Source organism: Uranotaenia lowii, chromosome 3 (genome assembly GCF_029784155.1).
Source record: "Uranotaenia lowii strain MFRU-FL chromosome 3, ASM2978415v1, whole genome shotgun sequence".
Lineage (NCBI taxonomy): Eukaryota > Metazoa > Arthropoda > Insecta > Diptera > Culicidae > Uranotaenia > Uranotaenia lowii.
In genome coordinates, this window is record NC_073693.1 from 256,664,780 (window position 1) to 256,686,205 (window position 21,426).

General features: G+C 37.7%; 1 protein-coding gene and 3 long non-coding RNA genes across 4 annotated transcripts; 1 reads left to right on the forward strand and 3 right to left on the reverse strand.

Moving 5' to 3' along the window:
* Positions 1-4,877: 4,877 nt before the first annotated feature.
* LOC129758050 (uncharacterized) lies at positions 4,878-6,866 on the reverse strand. The gene is made up of 5 exons (XR_008739876.1): positions 6,693-6,866; positions 6,257-6,638; positions 6,067-6,136; positions 5,764-5,834; positions 4,878-5,132 (listed from the first exon to the last, which is right to left on the reverse strand). It is a non-coding gene; the product is annotated as an uncharacterized LOC129758050 (long non-coding RNA).
* An 8,273-nt stretch (positions 6,867-15,139) lies between these two features.
* Positions 15,140-16,135, reverse strand: LOC129758049 (tyrosine-protein phosphatase 69D-like). Its single transcript, XM_055755478.1, is given in 4 exon segments — positions 15,140-15,436; positions 15,491-15,718; positions 15,720-15,873; positions 16,005-16,135. Coding segments are annotated over 3 exon segments (456 nt in total). The 5' UTR covers positions 15,792-15,873; positions 16,005-16,135; the 3' UTR covers positions 15,140-15,280.
* Positions 16,136-19,111: 2,976 nt separating this feature from the next.
* On the reverse strand, positions 19,112-20,323 carry LOC129757534 (uncharacterized). Its single transcript, XR_008739728.1, has 3 exons — positions 20,182-20,323; positions 19,463-20,050; positions 19,112-19,408 (listed from the first exon to the last, which is right to left on the reverse strand). It is a non-coding gene; the product is annotated as an uncharacterized LOC129757534 (long non-coding RNA).
* Positions 20,324-20,687: 364 nt separating this feature from the next.
* On the forward strand, positions 20,688-21,293 carry LOC129757631 (uncharacterized). Its single transcript, XR_008739751.1, has 2 exons — positions 20,688-21,065; positions 21,142-21,293. It is a non-coding gene; the product is annotated as an uncharacterized LOC129757631 (long non-coding RNA).
* The last annotated feature ends 133 nt before the right edge of the window (positions 21,294-21,426 follow it).

Sequence of the window (21,426 nt, forward strand, 5' to 3'; positions counted from 1 at the left end):
ATGCCAAATGACCATTATGCCAAATGATTTAATGCCAAACGACGTTATGCCAAATGACTTTAGGCCAAACGGCGTAGGACGGTTCCAAAGGCTCCCATGGAAATGAAACTACTCGAGCTCAGAAATGCAACCTCGGCCATAAACTGTTCAATCTCATCACCTGGCAATTACGGTCCTGCGGGACCGATGGATCCGGAATGCACATTCTGCCATTACCTCAATATTCAGGCAAATTCGGCTGCGAAAACATGTAGAAACCAATGAAGTTACACAGCAATTTTTTTTTTGCTGGAAACCAGCCAAATTTTGCTGGTTTTTGTCCCGCTGACTTTTCAGCAAAATTTCCAGCAATTTAAATTGCTGGAAAAAACAGCAAAACTTAATGCTGGATTCCAGCAATTCAAATTGCTGGAAAGTCAGCAATCCAGATTGCTGGAAAATCAGCAATCCAGATTGCTGGAAACCAGCTATTTCTTTCAACACAACCGGCTGTATTTAGTATCAAATTTATATTTTAATTCAACATTGAAATTTAATATTAGCTGTGCATATAATAAGCAATAAAAACAATTATTTTCTCCCATTTTCAATAAGGGATTTATTTATTTCCAAAAAAAAACCCTTTTTCTACAACTTTCTAACGCCGGCTCTGGAGTGGCAGCTTTGTGCCAAAGTGTTGATCATGTTGATCATCCGCCTCCTGTAAAAATAGTTTTGATTAGTATCTTTTATGGAATATCAACCTGTACAATGAAAACTTACCCTTGACTTGATACCTACTTGCTAGAATATAGAAGAAAATAAAAATAATTATATTAATCTAAACAAAATTCGTAAAATGCAGTCTCACCTTGCTCTTCAGCGTACGAAAACAAACAGACTCCAATTTGACAAATCGATTGCTGATTTTCCAGCAAACTAGATCAATTGCTTGAAAGTCCAGCAATTTGAAAACCAATTGCTGATTTTTCAGCCAAAAAGAAAGGAACACAACCGAATGCTGAAAAATCCAGCAATTAGAAAAACAGATTGTTGGTTTCCAGCAAAATTTTGGATTGCTGAACGTTTCCAGCAATTTTTTTTGCTGGAAATCGAGGCAAAAATTTACTTGGTTAAAATTCCTATGGTAAGCGGTGCAAACGGTTGCTACCCGATGGGTGTATCCTATGCCCGGTACTTGACAACAACGGGCTGTATAGCGTTAAAAATAACCCGGCGAACGAACTGGTACCCCGTGGACTCCGGCAGTGGCATGAGCGACTACAACTTCGGTGGTTTCGAGGGACCCGGGGAGAAAAATCAGACGGAGTCGGTTGCTGCTGCTTAACAAACTCCATGAAAGTTCGCAGTCCGCAAACCAAAATGGCTGAATCGGGAATTCGATTTATCGGTACACCTCCTATATATATATATACACACCTTGGATTGGGACGACTTTTGACAGTTCACGGAAAATAAAAAAAAAAGGTAGAATTCTTGCGTAACATTTCATAAGGGCGAAACTAGCAGTTAGCTCGAAACGAGAAAAACGCGTTTGAAATTTCGGAACACCTATTCAAATTCTATTTAAAAAATCGACCACTTTTTGTCCAACAAAATAAAAAAATGTGCATTATATTCAGTTATTGTTCGATGGTTATCAAGAACTTTAACTTTTTTCACTTAATTTCAGAGATTTTCGAGTTTCGCCCTTTTATTGTTTTCGATTCCAGTTACGCCTGCAAGTTTCGCCCAATTGATCGGCCGTTTTTGTTTTGGTTTTGAAGTTTCGCCCATTCGTCCTACACGCAGAAACTAATTAGGCCGTTTTGTTACACACGGTCAACTCAGTTACGCCTTTTGGCCCTACACGGATAGAAAAATTCACTCCATATTGAATAGGCGTAACTTCATGTTCCAACGAAAATGCATCAACATGAAGTTTCGCCCAATTGAATTTTATCAATTATTTGAAAGTTTTAAGTAATTTTAAGATGAAACCGCGTTTAATAGGTAAAGTGCAACCGCGTGCATCCGGAATAACCGTTAACTCGATTTGTTTACATTTGGTAGTTTCGCCCTTTTGAAATGTTACGCTAGAATTTACCTTTTTGCGAGGTAATTTTTTTCTTTCGAGGTAAATTTTACCTTTTTCGCATTCACCTAGCAAAATAGTAAATAATACCGTTTTTCCATTCCCTGATTTAAAAGGTAAATGCTAGTTGGTTTGGTTGGTTTCTTCAATAAAAATGAAAACAAAATGCATTCAAAATTTATATTTATTTGAAATAAATAGGAACTATTCTTTATATTTATTTTTTTTTTTAACGAACACACACATATAGGATCTCAGTGAAACTTCATGTTTCTTTGAAGAGATCTAAATTCTACTTAAGACTAAGCGTACATCTTTTAAGGATATATGGCTAGCATTTTACTAATGATAACACCACCAACCCACAGAAAGAGTACTATGTTTGCCGTGATCAAGACTTGATCTCATGACCTTTGGCTTAGAAGACTTGAACGCTATCCTCTAGGCCACGGTCGGCGGCAATAAAAAATCATTGCAGTAAGTCCAGTAAGTCGCCAGGCTCGTGGCAATTCGGCTTCGCGTTTTTTCGCACCATATTGGTGACTAATCCAGTCAGGTCCGGCTTTTCCGGGATGATATCTGAAGGATGACGTGGAATACACCTTGAAGCTGGGCCGATCTGAAACAAAAGCAAAGTATTAGGATGAGAACCAGCACAACAAAATGATATAACGAAACAAAACTCCCCTTCTGAACGACAAAACAGCTTAACCTCAATAAATGGATTCGGCAAATAGTTACTTTTGTTCAAGATTAATTGTAGGGGAGATGAGGGCATAACGAGCACCCGAGGCATAATGAGAACTACGCTTTTCTACGAAAGTGCGTATTTTCTTAAATAAATTTTCATGAGGATTTGTTTCGTACTTCCTATAGTATTAATTTTTCACAAAAAAAGGAATCTCCTTATCATCTTTACAGAGATATTTAAAAAAAACTAGCTTGGTTCTCAAGTTACGAAAATATTATAATTTTTGAGCACCACGAAATAAGCTCTTATGATCTTAAAATAACCTTGATCTATAATGTACGCACTGCAACATGATGTACACATTGTTTCTCAATTTTTACCATCATAAAATTTTTGATTTTTCACTTTTATCAATTTTAAAACACGTTTTTACTTAAATTTGTTGACTAGGGGCATATAGAGCACCATATTATCGAGGCATATTGAGCATTTTCTGCCGTAGAATCTAGCAGCGAATTAAAATTGATTTATTGCGCCACACCTTGACTAGTTTTCATCCGACAATTTAGCCTATTGGTAAGGTGTCGGAGAGGTAATCAAAAGACTAGAGTTAGATTTCTGTTTGAGGTGATCTTTTTCCATTCACAATTCATGATCGATTTTTTTATTGTTACATTATACGGCTAGTAGCATCATCCTCCGAACAAAGCACTTAATGTGTGAGCGTGCGTGAATTGTTTGTATGCTACAAACAGACCTAGATTATTTTGTTATTGCTTTGTTTGATGAATCTACCACTCACCTGACTTCATCGAATTGAATTCGCTGCTAGATTCCCCGGCAAAAACGCACATCTTGCTCTGATTAATGGTGCTCATACTGCCTCAGGGGGGGTTCTCATTATGCCTCCACAGTGGCTGGTTTTCAGCTTTTGGGAAAAAATTTTAAAATGCATTTTTTAACGTTTTCATCTAGTTTTTCACGTTTCAGCCCATTAGGGAATAGGCTTTTCAAGTGTCTGAACACGAAACAATAATGTAACCTCCATATTATAGCTATTTTATATGGTTAAATAACCGTTTTCCTTAAGGTGGCCATTATGCCCCCATCTCCCCTACCGTTTTGTTTAGCTCAATCCAGGTCAATTTCACCTCGCTACGAGGTAATTTTTACCTTATTTGGATTTAACTTTTTTCTAGGTGAATTATACTTTTTTATTGAGCTCAATTCAGGTGAACTTCACTTCGCTACGAGGTAAGATTTACCTTTTTTCTCGGTAAATTTTTCCAACCTCGATTCAGGTAAATTTTACCTCGCTGTGAGGTGAGTTTCACCTCGAAGAGGTAGAATTTACCTTTTTGGCTTTCACGAGCGTTCACCTTGCTATCTCGGTAAATTTTAACCTATTTAAATATTATTTTCTGTGGTTCGATTGGAACCATGGTGGCTCTAGTATGGTGATCTCATATGCCAAATCGCCATTCCGCCATATTGAAAAAAGTTTTGACAGCTGGCTGTAGTGGGGGGTCCAGGGATGCCAGATGTTAGAGATAAAAAATCAGATGGCAAAAAAGTGTGTGTATGTGCACAAGCTAATCGTAAACGAAAGATCAAAAGATTTTAAACCGTACTGGGGTTTAGTTTATTTTATTATATTTAAATTGAGTTTTCGGAAAAAAGCAATGATATGAGTATATTCAATGAATTAATTTGTATTCTAAACACTTTTTTAAATAAAATTACAATACAGTTCGGTCTATCCGTATGTTCCGAAAAGAAAAACTTTTCATTGACCGTTATGATAGAAAGGATCTAAAAGGGTGAGACAAACAACCAAAACCCTAAACCGAATGTTGCTTGCTCCTTATTCTTCACACAAAATTTTCGAGGCCGGAATTTAGCAAAATTTTGCTCAAATTTGACCAGCTAGAAAGTTAGCAATCAATTTAGCAATTTTTTTTTTGCTAAAATTGTAGCAAAATAGTGAAAAGTGGCCAGGCTAATTTTTTTACTAATTTTTAAGTAAATAAATGAATGTTTGCTAAAATGTTAGCATTTTTTTTTTATTTAAAAAAATACTAGAATTTGAGTTAATTTTTAATTTTTCCGTTACGTTGGTTTCAATGATTGGATTGTATTTCTTTTTAGTAAAAAGAACAATTTATTTTGGTTTTTATTTATTTTCCACCTCCTTTCTTCGCACTGTTTTCCTCACCAGTAAAATTCGGAACTCTAGCTTAACACTTCTGCTTTCTTTGATCATAAAACGAGGCTCTTCTAAGGGTTCCAGTGCCGGCCAAATCACCTTAAGTTGGATGTTTGCATTGATTGTCCCCTCAAATAGCATGTCTGCATCCGAAGAAGAAGCTAAAAAAGAGATAAGTTCAAAGCTTCATGAATAGGTATTATAAAAAAATGTGATCTCCGAACGCGGTTGTCATTTGTAGTGCGAAATCGTTAATCTAATGCAAATTAAAATTAAATCCTCAGATTCAAAATTAAGATTGGGATTTATGGATAAGATTTGTGTTTCAAATTTTCGATTTAAGAACATTTTATGATTTAGACTCAGATACCAGTTTAATTTAATATAGGTAATAGCGTTGTTAAGCGTTGTTTATTTTATTTGATGTCTGTTGACTTATTGATTAGATAATAATTTAGATTAAAGTTTTAGAATAGATTCCTATGTAATTTTTAAAAATCCTTCCACATCACATGATATAAATTTGAAAAAAAGTAGTATTTGATAGTTCTACACATTCAATCAAAAGAAAAACTTATCATTATTAAATTCATTAGAGAACCTTCTTTTTAATTCGGCAACAAAATTCATAATACGAATCTATCCGAATGAATCGAATTGATAATGATTTCAGATAAGATAGAGTTTTTAGAATCAAATTTCAAAATAAAACAAAATTTTGTCTGATTCAAAGTTCTTAGCCTTGAGCCCACCTGATCAATGCGTAAGATAATGAAAACCGAAGATACTCACCCATAATCCAGCCAATCACAACAATTCTAAGACTTGCGTTCTCCACAGGTAAGGATAGATGATTCAAAGACCTGAAAATATTTAAGAGTTATAGAATGAATTCTTTCAAATTATTTTTCACTTTCTCAAAGCGGTAAATTGTTGCTCTACATGAATACATTTTTTCAATAAAAAGAAGCAACATGTTTAATGTTTTATTTGGTTAACGCCTATCAAGGGAGCGGAAATAAAGTTCACAGTGCCCTTTTGGGTTAATAGCATGTACATAGTGTGAAATAAATTAATTCTCCAAAAAGAACTTACAAAACTAGTCCAAATGTTGTGGCCATTTGGATTCCTTTCCGATTACCGTAGTCTCAAATCCGGATGATTGCTGTATAATATATAAAACAAAATACATTTGTTGACTGTTAGAAGTTTTACAATTAATCCAAAAGAAAAAAATGAAACTAAAAATAAAAGCCCTGAATTAATCATGAATGGCTCAGCTTACCGGGAAATCTTGAGAAATTCCAAATCGATCCTTGTGTGCTGTCTATGCTTGAGCGGATCCATGCAGCTCCCAAGTCTGACGGCACTTCAGCGGACACTAAAATTATTGGTGGCTCTCCGCAGGATTAACGATTAAGCACCCAACAGCTCCTCCTCCTTTTACGAAAAAAAATCGATTCCTTGCTTCCGCGCCAGTTTCCAGTGATAAATCCTGCGGCACCGTTTCAACTGCAGTCTGATTCCGGGCTTGCACACAAGGATAAATAAAATCCAAAAACATAACCGAACAGTATCTTCCATCTTGATCATCTCCTGCTTGGAAACGGGCTCACCGGTTTTTGTTCCCCGAATGCGAAAGAGGAAGTTCCATTTATCGATTAAAGCTGAAATTAGAAATGGAAAGTGTCATAATATTCAAAAATTTCATTTATTCTTACCAAACGAAACCATTCCAACAGTTCCAACTCGGGGGCACACATTTTTTCATCAACAGAAAAAAAGAGCTGTCAAACAGTCGAGCGCGCGACAAACACCCAGGGTTTGAGTCAATGGTGCAAAAAATGAAGAATGTGTTCGAGTCCATGCTACTTTAAATACTGAAACTAGTAGCAAATACATTTTTTCGCTCAAATTCAGTAAAAAACAGGATGAAACGAGAAATTGCTAACTCAATAGTAAAAATTTTTTTTTGCTAACGGAAAGTAACAGCTAATTTTTGCTAAGTGGAGCCTCGAAAGTTTTGTGTGTTGTTACCTTATCCAAAGAGCTATTTGGTTTCCCTCAAATCGGAAAGTGTTGGATGAAAATAAAGTAAATCGGTTCTGCTAAAGGAATGCTATAAATTCTGCTATTGATAATTTTCAAGATTAAATGATAAACGATTTTATGATTCGAAATTTTATTTTCAAATAACTGTTGCATCATGTAAGGGGCCGTTCACTAATTACGTAAGCACGATTTTGGAAATTTTCAACCCTCCCTCCCCCCCTGGTAAGAAAAAGTAAGATTTTTCGAAACCCTCCCTCCCCCCTGGTAAGATCTTATGTTTTTAATTTTATAAGAAATTTACACGTTTTTTTCCAAAACCAGCTTGAAAATATTAAAAATGTGTCAGCCTTGCTTCAAAGCAGAGCACATTTTAAGTAAAACTTAATAACTGCATTTGAAAAGCATAATTTATACAAAACAACAGATGAAATGTCTTAAACGATTATAGTAAAAATTAAGTTTTAAGGACATAGCATGTCCGGGGTTACAATAATCTTAAATAAATTTCCACCATCGAATAAACAATATAAAATCTAAATTCCGATTTAAAAATAAGTGAGAAATCAGGTTAGCACAAGGTATTATAAAAAATGTTTTGTTTTTCAACTAAAAATCGAAAAAATCTAAAAAATGTTTTTCTATGCTACTAGAATTGGAGCGAAAATGTTTGACGACAATTACGTTGTTGATTAACCTAAAAGCTGAGATTCATTTCAGCGATAAGCGATAAAGTTTTACCATTTTTTTGGTAAAAAGTTGTAAAATTTAGAGTTGGTAGTGGCTTTGTTGGTATCACTGAAAAAACTGCCTAGAAATTTATTATCTTAAAGCCCCCATATCGATTTTTAAAGACTTTTACTTGATGAAGTCATTTTTTTTTTTTTTTTGTAAATTATTTATTTGAAACGGCTCATACCTTTAGGCTTTAAGGAGCCAAACTCGTTTTGTTTGATTACAATTGTGTACTTAGATCTAGTTCACTTTTTTTTTTTTTTGAAGAAAAAGAAAGATAGAAAGGGAAATATGAAAATAAAGAGAATTATAGTCGAAGATCGATAGCTTTTAGGAAAAGGTATATCTCGAACATATAGGCCAAGTCCATCATACCTAATACATCCCTCACTGGAACGTCGGGTGGTTTTCCTCGGGCCCGAAGGGAATCTATAAAGTTCGCTCTGGCGAATAGGTGGTCCTCACACGACCAAACAATATGCTCGATGTCATGGTAACCTAGACCACATCCGCATAAATTGCTGCCAGCAATATTTAAACGATAGAGTACCGCATTCATGGAATAATGATTGGACATGAGACGGGAAAATATACGAATAAAATCCCGAGTCAGGTTCAATCTATTAAACCAGGGTTTAAGGCTTACCTTTGGGATAATCGAGTGGAACCACCGACCCAACTCATCCTCGTCCCATCTACGCTGCCAGTTGACAAGAGAGTTTCTTCGAGCCAAGAAGTAAAATTCGTTGAATACGATTTCACGCTGGTAAATGTTGCCTTCCATCGCACCCACTTTTGCAAGGGAATCTGCCCTCTCATTGCCTGCTATTGAGCAATGTGAGGGGACCCAGATAAAGGTGATAGAAAAGCAACGTCTTGATAAAGTGGTCAATATATCTCGTATCATTTCGAGGAAGTACGGCGTGAATTTTCCTGGTTTTATAGAGCGGATTGCTTCAACAGAGCTGAGACTATCAGTTATAATATAGTAGTGTTCAATAGGTCGTGTGGCGATACTATTCAAAGCCCAGTGAATAGCTGCTAACTCTGCAACATATACAGAGCATGGTGACTGGAGACTGTGAGATGCGCTGGATATTTCGTTGAACACTCCAAATCCTGTTGTTTCCTCTATAAGTGATCCATCGGTAAAGTACATTTTATCAGCATCGACGTGTCTATATTTAGCTTCGAAAATTCTTGGAATCAGAAGAGGACGATGCGGATCCGGGATTCCACGAATTTCCTGCTGCATAGACAAATCAAACTGGACAGAAGAATGATCGTAGTCTGGGCTACAAACACGAGTTGGAGAATACGAAGAAGGGTTTACCTGCATTGACATGAGGATATGGTATATAGACATAACTCTGGTTTGAACATTTTGCTCAAGTAACCTTTCGAAATTTACAATCACCAATGGGTTCATGACCTCACACCTGATGAGGAACCGAAGTGATAGTAAATTGAATCGATCTTTCAAAGGGAGTATTCCTGCCAAAACTTCAAGACTCATGTTGTGTGTTGAGGGCATACAGCCCAAAGCGATACGGAGACAACGGTATTGGATACGCTCTAGTTTGATGAGGTGAGTTTTGGCAGCTGACTGGAAACAGAAGCTACCATATTCCATAACGGATAGAATAGTTGTTCGATACAATTTGATAAGATCTTCTGGATGGGCTCCCCACCAGGTGCCAGTAATTGATCGGAGAAAATTGATTCTTTGTTGGCATTTTCCTTTCAGATACTCAATGTGGGCTCTCCAGGTACACTTGGAATCAAACCAAACCCCAAGATACTTGAAACTCCTCGATTGAGTGATCGTTCTGCCTAGGAGTTGAAGCTTAGGTTGAGCAGGTCTACGTTTCTTAGAGAAAACAACCATTTCCGTTTTCTGAGGGGAAAACTCAATCCCAAGCCCCAAAGCCCAGGAAGACAATCTGTCTAAAGTATCTTGTAAAGGCCTGTGCAGATGAGACTCAGTAGATCCTGTGACAGACACTACTCCGTCATCTGCAAGTTGTCTTAGAGTGCAGCCTTCAGAGAGACAGCTGTCGATGTCACTCACATAAAAGTTGTACAAAAGTGGACTCAAACATGAACCCTGTGGGAGGCCCATGTAAGATGTTCTTCTAACTGCAAAATCTCCGTGAGCAAAGTTCAAATGTTTCTCACAAAGTAAGCTGTATAAGATGTTGTTCAATAGAGGAGGCAGACCCCGGGAGTGCAACTTGTCTGACAAAACCTCTATTGAGACTGCATCAAAAGCTCCCTTTATGTCTAGAAACACTGAAGCCATTTGCTCACGTTTTGCGTACGCCATTTGTATCTCTGAAGACAGCAAAGCAAGGCAATCGTTTGTCCCTTTGCCCCTTCGAAACCCAAATTGAGTATCTGAAAGGAGACCATTTGTTTCTACCCATTTGTCCAAACGAAACAATATCATTTTCTCCATCAATTTGCGTATACAAGACAACATCGCTATTGGACGGTAAGAGTTGGGATCAGACGCTGGTTTTCCGGGCTTTTGGATAGCAATGACTCTCACTTGTCTCCAATCTTGGGGAACAATGTTATGCTCCAAGAATTGGTTAAATAAATTTAACAAGCGAAATTTTGCAGCATCCGGAAGGTTTTTCAACAAGTTAAATTTGATTTCATCAATTCCCGGAGCTGAATTGTTGCAAGAGAGGAGGGCAAGTGAGAATTCGACCATCGAAAAGCTTGAGTCTAGACCACTATCAGACCTATCAGGAGGCACGTTCCGGATTATTTTTTGCACAGGTGTAGAATCTGGACAGACTTTCCGTGCGAATTTAAATATCCACCTATGTGAATATTCCTCACTTTCATTTGTAGATGATCGATTACTCATGCTTCGTGCCACTTTCCACAAAGTACTTAAGGATGTTTCACGCGATAACCCACTAACAAAATTCCTCCAATACGCCTTTTTCTTCCCCTTGGTTAATTTTTTAAACTGATTTTCAAGGGAAACGTAAGCTTCAAAATGGACAAGAGTTCCATGTTTTCGAAATTCTTTAAATGCTGTTGATTTGTCCTTATAAAGCTTAGAACACTGAGGGTCCCACCATGGATTAGGAGGCCTTCGATGAATAGATGATTCTGGGATGGGTTTTGTTTGAGCGTCAACTGCACTATCGTGTATCAGACAAGAAAGAAAGTGGTACTCCTCCAAAGGAGGTAAAACGTGCATAGAGTCGATGGCGGTTTTAATTGTGTCCGAGTACTTTTTCCAGTCGATGTGTCTTGTAAGGTCATATGTCATATTTATTGTGTTCGAAGAGCTGACCCCATTGGTGATAGTAATTTCGATAGGTAAGTGATCACTACCATTCGGATCATGGACTACCTTCACTGGGCTTTGAATAGTATCGCCACACGACCTATTGAACACTACTATATTATAACTGATAGTCTCAGCTCTGTTGAAGCAATCCGCTCTATAAAACCAGGAAAATTCACGCCGTACTTCCTCGAAATGATACGAGATATATTGACCACTTTATCAAGACGTTGCTTTTCTATCACCTTTATCTGGGTCCCCTCACATTGCTCAATAGCAGGCAATGAGAGGGCAGATTCCCTTGCAAAAGTGGGTGCGATGGAAGGCAACATTTACCAGCGTGAAATCGTATTCAACGAATTTTACTTCTTGGCTCGAAGAAACTCTCTTGTCAACTGGCAGCGTAGATGGGACGAGGATGAGTTGGGTCGGTGGTTCCACTCGATTATCCCAAAGGTAAGCCTTAAACCCTGGTTTAATAGATTGAACCTGACTCGGGATTTTATTCGTATATTTTCCCGTCTCATGTCCAATCATTATTCCATGAATGCGGTACTCTATCGTTTAAATATTGCTGGCAGCAATTTATGCGGATGTGGTCTAGGTTACCATGACATCGAGCATATTGTTTGGTCGTGTGAGGACCACCTATTCGCCAGAGCGAACTTTATAGATTCCCTTCGGGCCCGAGGAAAACCACCCGACGTTCCAGTGAGGGATGTATTAGGTATGATGGACTTGGACTATATGTTCGAGATATACCTTTTCCTAAAAGCTATCGATCTTCGACTATAATTCTCTTTATTTTCATATTTCCCTTTCTATCTTTCTTTTTCTTCAAAAAAAAAAAAAGTGAACTAGATCTAAGTACACAATTGTAATCAAACAAAACGAGTTTGGCTCCTTAAAGCCTAAAGGTATGAGCCGTTTCAAATAAATAATTTACAAAAAAAAAAAAAAATCATGGACTACCTTCCACTGGCAATCAAATGATAGTGAATTTGAGCAGAGTGAGAGGTCAATTGCACTTTGTCTTGCAGGAGGTTTAGGTACCCGTGTTTTTTCACCCGTGTTCAATACTGTTAAATTGAAACTGTCGCAAATGTCATAGATAAGAGTAGAACGACTATCGTCAATTTGTTCTCCCCAGACAGTTCCATGTGAATTGAAGTCACCCAGGATCAACCTTGGCTCAGGGAGCACTGAGCACAGGTCCTCTAGGTGATTTCGATCCACTGCAACTCTCTGAGGCCAGTACAAACTGACAACACATAAGTCCTTACCTCTTATTGTTGTATGACATGCAACAGCTTCAATTCCGCCTGATAAAGGAAGGTGAATTCTATAAAAAGAGTGGCACTTATTGATCCCCAAAAGCACCCCTCCATAAGAATCGTCACGATCCAGACGGATAATATTAAAATTGTGGAATGAGATGTTAGATTGAGAAGATAGCCAAGTTTCGGACAATGCAAAGATATCACAGTTTGTTTTATGAAGTAAATAATTCAATGAATCCAATTTTGGAATAAGACTACGACAATTCCACTGTAGTACAGTGATATCTCCGACCTCTCGGCGTAAATTAGCCATCGAGAGATACAAACACTGAAAGGAGGGGCCAAGTTTGCATCAATTGCTTTAAAAATGTCTTTAATACAGGAAGCATTGCAAATACAATGTCTTTCACGGGTTCTGATACATTAAAACACGAAAAAAATCCGTTCAAAATGTCAGTCAACTTAAAGAGCCCAGACTGAGTCGTTGATTCTGGCATCACGTTTGGGGTTTGGGTTTGCGAAGCTCCCGCAGCTGTTGGTTTATTCTGCAGTGGTGCATTTCCGCGGAAACCTGGAGGAACTTGTTTTTCCTTTTCAGCAGCAGTCGACTTTTTCTCGTTTCTATTGGAAGAGACAACCGTAGCTATTTTAGCTGGTATTTTCGGAGAAGGCGCCTTTGTTCGCTTCCGAGAGCCTCCTGCAACGAAGACTGGCTGAACTTCATCAGCCGTATCTGTGTCTTCATTGTCAACTGACAGCACAGAAAAAATGTTACTGGTCTGAGGTTGGACCGGTGGAGAGGCGCTCTTTAATATGGCGGCATAAGAACGCTTGGAGCGTTCTTTTAAAGAGCGCCTCTGTTTATCCCAGCTTGCCTGAAATGCCTCGCAGGAGGAGATATCATGGGGTGAGCCCCCGCAATAGACGCATTTTTGCTCAACTGCTGAGCATGCTCCTTCCCCATGATTCTCCCCACAATGCAAGCATCGCTTCTTGTTGCAGCAATGCGAAGCAGTATGCCCCAACTTGATGCAATTCTTGCATTGCATTGGGCGAGGCACATAAAGGCGTACTGGAAGCCTTAAAATTCCGTCAATCAAGACGTAATGAGGGAGGGCTGTTCCTGCAAATGTAACCCGAATCGAGGCTGAAGGCGAATACTTGGTAACGCCATCAACGACGGAGGCAGTCATGAGTTGGCGACAATCCAAGATTCCGACCGAAGTCGAATCAAGGCTCTTGAACTTACCTACGCCGTGAGACTTAACGTATTCAGCCTCCAAACTCGATTCGGTGATCACACCCTCGATCTCTACGTCTCGAGATGGAATATAGAGCTGATACTCTAAATTAAAAAAATTACTGGCAAGAATTCCGTTTGCGGCCTTCCGGTCGGCCACAACAACGCGCAATTTGTTCGGACGTACTTTGGAAACACTGGTAACGGAGGGCCACCTAGCCAGATCTTTCGTGATCTGCACTAAATTTAATGGTTTTCCGTTAGTTTTGGGCCGGATGAAAACCACCCCCGGCCCAGAAGAGGATGAATTATCAGGATAAACTCGGAGTCGGGTTGTTTTTCCCGCAGCTGCAGATGGAGTAGCAATATCAACTGGCGGAGAAGGATGAGCATTCGAAGAACCAGCTACAGCTGAATCCTCCAGATGCTCCTCATCCTCATAGATGATTTGCTCACCATCCACCTCTGGCGGGTCCGACCCCCCGCCTTCGCTCATATTTCATGAAAATAAAAGCGAAGCTCAATTTGATCGAAATATATAATAGAGAAAAAATAGAATTAGAAATAGAGAAAAGTAAGAAAAGTATAACAAACTTGATTTTTGTTTTGATTGGCTCCTTCAGTGGTGATCCCAACCACGTGGTCCTTCTTCGAAGATGGCTGCCACGTCAAGTCTCGGCTCGAGCAAGAACGACCAGATTGATGATGATGATGAGTCAAACAATGGCGGCGGCCCTCGTGGTGACCAGTTGAGGGCAGTCAGCTAGCCAGAAAAAAAACCTTTTTTTTGTCGACCAACACTATAATAGCACCACTTTGGCGAGCTGGGGTCTGCCTTTGGCAGAAAAACGTATAGCGCGGTACAAAACACCGTATTAAACGCTCGAACGGAACGAAACACCCGGATATATTGGACGAAATCTCGAAACGCGACTGTTCACTATGAGCGATACGAGACGAATGATGAAGTCATTTTCGAAATAAAATGTTGTCAAATCGTGGTGTCAGAACGCACCATATTCCCTTTTTGTTTCTATAAATTTCTCAATTAAAAAGATTGTTGTGATGAAAAGCAAATAGCGACGATCTTTTTAAATAATGTGATTCATTGTTTCTGGTGACTTGTTGGTTTGAATCGGTTCTCTTTTTATTTTATAGAACCAGAAACTTTTTTTTAATAATTAAAACAGATTAGGCGGCATCCATAAATTACGTAACGCAAAAATGCCCTTTTTTAACCCCCTCCCCCCCATATGTCACAAATCGTAACGCTTCGGCATACCCCCCTATGAAAATTACGTAACGCTGATAATTATCCCCCCCCTCCTCTCATGTTTTAAAAAACTGATTTTCGAAGGTAAGAAAAGATTTTAACATAAAATTTTTAACGTTCTTCAAAACGGAATTGATATATTTTTTGTCAAATTCAGTATCCCCAAAGTATGCTAACTCAGTAAGGGCTCGACATAAAAATATGTATTGTTTCTGAAAAAAAAAAAAAAAAAATTGTTATTGGAACCCTAAAAGGTTTGCAACAAAAACCGCTAATCTTACCAGTGACTGAACGAGAAAATTTTTTTGATATCGCATATCACAAATTGTGTTGAAGATGAAAACCTGACCTTCCTCGTTGAATTGCTGTGACAGTGTATCGAGGGCCACGAAAGTACCGGTTCGACCAACACCAACACGCTGCTATGAGTATTCTGAATTGATGCGTTTGATGAATTTGGTGATTCTTTGTGGGTGTTCCGGTGCCATGAAATCCTTCCAGATCAAATAGTGGAACTGAGAGATGTATCGTTTGTCTTCTATATCTTCGCCAGCTGAGTTGATAGATCGTTTTGTAACCTGAAATTAAGCCATTATGAGACGAGCGTATTTCACAAAACCAAGACTACGTACCTTCAAATTTCGCAATATATAATCGGCATAGTAGCTATCGGAAGTAAAAGTAATGCCCAGCTCTCCATACTGTGTCGAGTCGTTAAAATTCTCCGGCCAATATTTGGCACATTTCATTTTATTGTACTCCTCCAAGTTGGTCAACATGACAATAATTTCCAAATGCTGTTCCTAAATCATTTGCCAGAAATCGTTTACTGCACTGTCCATGGGTCCTTGAGCGAAGATTAAACTTTTTACGTTCCTTGTAACCGATTACGAAATTGGCATTGATATAATCAGAGCCAGAGAGACCGTTCATCGTCGACTATTTGACCCGCGTTTGGTCATAAGATCTGTTATCCGGATAGCGATTCTTATGTATGTTCTCCGGAAGCTGTTTTCTGCGGGAAGAAAACACATATCATGTCCGGTTTGCAAAAACGAAATTGAGTGCAAACATTAATCCACCATTAAAATCTCGAAATTCAATTTTACCAATCAAAACGTCCGTGAAGACTGAATAGCGACTTACCCTCCAACAGCGCATGGGTCTCCGGATCGTTTCTTTGAATTTCTTCCATCCCAAATTCCGAAATATCCAATATTTTTTAAGCACTTTCTAAATTTTCAGCCACTCCAGAACAACGCGATCACAAAATAAAATGGCGCGCGTTAAAAACTCTTTTACACTACCCAGTATGTTTTCTCATTTTATTATTTTTTTAACCATATCTGGTTACTGCGCCAATTCTTTCGATATGGTTGAAAATAAATCTCAAATAATTCTTAAAAAATAACCATAATCACAGTTCTGTGGCAAACAGCAAAAAAGGGTCATTTTTCATACATAAATGGTTACTTAGAAATGAGCGTGCCTGAAATTCACGTGGTTTCACATGATTTTCACACCCAAAATAATCTGCACGTAGCGGCTACGTGAAAAACTACATAATTTTTATCCAATTGATTTTCACGTAAATGCTACGAGATGATTATGTAAACGCACCCCTATAGGAATTGATGCTTGATGAAAATCACCTACAACTTACGTGAATTCCTAGTGAGTTCAACTTGATGTGACAGAGGAAGCTGTGTGAAATATTGATCGATTTAAATTTTTTTTCCCTTTAGTTGTTTTATCAATAATAATAAGAAAATTTTGAAAAAAATCAATTTTATTTTACAATCAATCACACCACTACTTTAATCACTATCACTGGATAAATCAATTGAATTATAATCTAGAATAAAATAAATATGATTCCGGGTGGTTTAACGGCGCACTTAGGTTTTTACGATCCTGTAGAAATTGAAAAATATTAATTAATTACAATTCAATACTTTAGTGATAAACAATTTACCTTGTCTGTAGACAGCTTGTTCCTTGTTGCGGGGAAGATTCAGAATTGCCTGCAAAATTATCATCAAATTAGAACACATCGATCAGATTTCAAAGATATTATTTTAAATTAATCTCACCAGAACGGAAAAACTTGTTCAGTTTGCTCTCCAGCTCTCCAGAATTTCAGTTGATTAGGGCCACTCTTGGTGTGCCGGAACTTGTTGAATGATTCTTTTCCCGACTGGTGTGGAAGAACAATATTCGGGTACATTTTAAATTTTAAACATCAAAACAGACACCGCGACCTCAAAAATCTTCACAACAGCAAACAAATCCAGCTGACTGACTGCCAACTCCCTTTTCTTATCAGAATTTGCGAATGATGCGACAAAACGGATTTTGAGTCATCCACTTAGAATTTACGTGAAATTCATGCGCAAGTTATTTGGAAGTAAAATACTTACCACCGGGCGTTCTTGAAACACTGTGGTTACTACAGAATTCACGTAGAATCGATATTATGCAACAAAATCTTGTTTTACGTGAAAAATCCCGTAGAAAAAATTTCTAAATTATTTTGGGTGCAGGGTGGCAAAAATCTATGTACATTTTCACGTAGCGCTAATGTGAAAAGTTTTTTCGGTGTAGCCATCCAGACTTTTTTTCAAAATCTTACAGACATTTCTGAAAAACAGTTGGCATCACTGGTCTGACGCACTTTTATTTTATAAGGGCTTTAACCACAATCTGTCTCAGGAAATACTCTGTATCTCTCTATATTAATCGTTTCATTCTTGTTCGTAAGGAACTGTCAATATACCCTTATAGTTTCTCATTATAACATTTTTTTCCGAGCCAAAAGACAAGAGAAAAAAAAATATAACTCTTTTTTACATTTAAGAGAAGATGTTTGCACTGAGCTTCGAGGTAGCGTGTAATGGCGAATCAACGATCCTGCACCAAGCAATAGGGGGGCAATCTATAAAGCCCCCATATCGATTTTTAAAGACTTCTACTTGATGAAGTCATTTTCGAAATAAAATGTTTTCAAATCGTGGTGTCAGAACGCACCATATTCCCTTTTTGTTTCTATAAATTTCTCAATTAAAAAGATTGTTGTGATGAAAAGCAAATAGCGACGATCTTTTTAAATAATGTGATTCATTGTTTCTGGTGACATGTTGGTTTGAATCGGTTCTCTTTTTATTTTATAGAACCAGAAACTTTTTTTTAATAATTAAAACAGATTAGGCGGCATCCATAAATTACGTAACGCAAAAATGCCCTTTTTTAACCCCCTCCCCCCATATGTCACAAATCGTAACGCTTCGGCATACCCCCCTACACGCTAACTTTTGGCTACCCCTTAACGAATACTTTTGACCCGTTATTCGATAAGACTGGGAGAACTCCTTTTTACGGATAAAGTCGCTTTACCCTCTAAGGGGTACTCAGCCTGATAACGCTTCAGCGGATGAAAATTACCCCTTATTCCAAATGCTTGTAACGGATCAAAATTACCCCTTATTTGAAAGGCTTTTGTCGAGAATTTTTAGGAGCTTATTATGGGAAATGTTTGCTGGGAAATAAATCACAACAAAATATCATATGTTTCATGTAGTTTATTTAAAAGAAAATAATATTAAAATATTTTTTATTATTTCAAAATTTTAATTTACCCTCCATCGCGAATCGACCTTTAAACATCGGCTCCAATCAACGGCTTATTTTCATCATCGGGAACTGCGCAGCGCTGAAATAATAAGATGACGGCATTATAATTTCAGAAAGAAAGCAATACAAATATTTATTCAATCAAATACTTACAATCTTTCTAATCGCTGCCATTTTACCGGACAAATAACAACGTTATGAATGTAACAACATCTGAAACTACCCCTTTGAAGCGGACTCGAGCTTTTCGAAATAAGGGGTAATATTGACCCGCAAAAATGACCCGTTATTTGACAGATCGTGGAGGTTCTCAATAACGGGTCAATTTTACGCCTTTAAGGGGTAGCCAAAAGTTAGCGTGTATGAAAATTACGTAACGCTGATAATTATCCCCCCCCTCCTCTCATGTTTTAAAAAACTGATTTTCGAAGGTAAGAAAAGATTTTAACATAAAATTTTTAACGTTCTTCAAAACGGAATTGATATATTTTTTGTCAAATTCAGTATCTTCAAAGTATGCTAACTCAGTAAGGGCTCGACATAAAAATGTGTATTGTTTCTGAAAAAAAAAAAAATAGTTATTGGAACCCTAAAAGGTTTGCAACAAAAACCGCTAATCTTACCAGTGACTGAACGAGAAAATTTTTTTGATATCGCATATCACAAATTGTGTTGAAGATGAAAACCTGACCTTCCTCGTTGAATTGCTGTGACAGTGTATCGAGGGCCACGAAAGTACCGGTTCGACCAACACCAACACGCTGCTATGAGTATTCTGAATTGATGCGTTTGATGAATTTGGTGATTCTTTGTGGGTGTTCCGGTGCCATGAAATCCTTCCAGATCAAATAGTGGAACTGAGAGATGTATCGTTTGTCTTCTATATCTTCGCCAGCTGAGTTGATAGATCGTTTTGTAACCTGAAATTAAGCCATTATGAGACGAGCGTATTTCACAAAACCAAGACTACGTACCTTCAAATTTCGCAATATATAATCGGCATAGTAGCTATCGGAAGTAAAAGTAATGCCCAGCTCTCCATACTGTGTCGAGTCGTTAAAATTCTCCGGCCAATATTTGGCACATTTCATTTTATTGTACTCCTCCAAGTTGGTCAACATGACAATAATTTCCAAATGCTGTTCCTAAATCATTTGCCAGAAATCGTTCACTGCACTGTCCATGGGTCCTTGAGCGAAGATTAAACTTTTTACGTTCCTTGTAACCGATTACGAAATTGGCATTGATATAATCAGAGCCAGAGAGACCGTTCATCGTCGACTATTTGACCCGCGTTTGGTCATAAGATCTGTTATCCGGATAGCGATTCTTATGTATGTTCTCCTTCAGATCTGAATTTTTCTTTGTACGATCGATAAATTGGTCCGGAAGAAGTTCAAATTCGCAGTGACAATACTGCCGAGGCCTATTTCGTTCCTAGAGGCTAAAGTTTGACAATCTCCAACACAGTTATTTTGGCTCCGATTTGGACCGCTTACGAAGAAAAAGCCAATTCATCCTAGCGCCTTCGTTGATGACCACGTCGTATTCGTAGCTGTTTTCTGCGGGAAGAAAACACATATCATGTCCGGTTTGCAAAAACGAAATTGAGTGCAAACATTAATCCACCATTAAAATCTCGAAATTCAATTTTACCAATCAAAACGTCCGTGAAGACTGAATAGCGACTTACCCTCCAACAGCGCATGGGTCTCTGGATCGTTTCTTTGAATTTCTTCCATCCCAAATTCCGAAATATCCAATATTTTTTAAGCACTTTCTAAATTTTCAGCCACTCCAGAACAACGCGATCACAAAATAAAATGGCGCGCGTTAAAAACTCTTTTACACTACCCAGTATGTTTTCTCATTTTATTATTTTTTTAACCATATCTGGTTACTGCGCCAATTCTTTCGATATGGTTGAAAATAAATCTCAAATAATTCTTAAAAAATAACCATAATCACAGTTCTGTGGCAAACAGCAAAAAAGGGTCATTTTTCATACATAAATGGTTACTTAGAAATGAGCGTGCCTGAAATTCACGTGTTTCACATGATTTTCAGGGTGGCAAAAATCTATGTACATTTTCACGTAGCGCTAATGTGAAAAGTTTTTTCGGTGTAGCCATCCAGACTTTTTTTCAAAATCTTACAGACATTTCTGAAAAACAGTTGGCATCACTGGTCTGACGCACTTTTATTTTATAAGGGCTTTAACCACAATCTGTCTCAGGAAATACTCTGGATCTCTCTATATTAATCGTTTCATTCTTGTTCGTAAGGAACTGTCAATATACCCTTATAGTTTCTCATTATAACATTTTTTTTCCGAGCCAAAAGACAAGAGAAAAAAAAATATAACTCTTTTTTACATTTAAGAGAAGATGTTTGCACTGAGCTTCGAGGTAGCGTGTAATGGCGAATCAACGATCCTGCACCAAGCAATAGGGGGGCAATCTATTGGTCATCTCATTTCAGCGCTCAAAACCTTGAAAGATTCTTCAAATGAAACGCTCACAAATTTGGTGCAAAATGAAACCACCAAAAATACGAGGAAAGTTGAAACCAAAACTGGTGCGTATATTCATATCTGATTCAAGACTAACATGGATTTGATTTAACGATTTTTTTTTATTCAATTTTTAAACAGATTCGGATGATACCTCCGACGGGATTGAAATTCAGGATGAACCGCTTAAGAAACTGAGAACATAAAACCAAACTCGGTTTTATAACATAAGACTTTTAGAAGTGATTGATTCTCACGAAAACATACTTTGAATATAACATTGTGGTATTGTACAGGTGTTTTGTTTTGTTTCATTAAATACGAAATGAAATTTAAGGTACAGGTTAGATACAAATTAAATAAGCTTGGAAAATGAATTTTTGTTAACGTTATGTTTATGTTTTGGATCAACTTTCTTCTATGAAA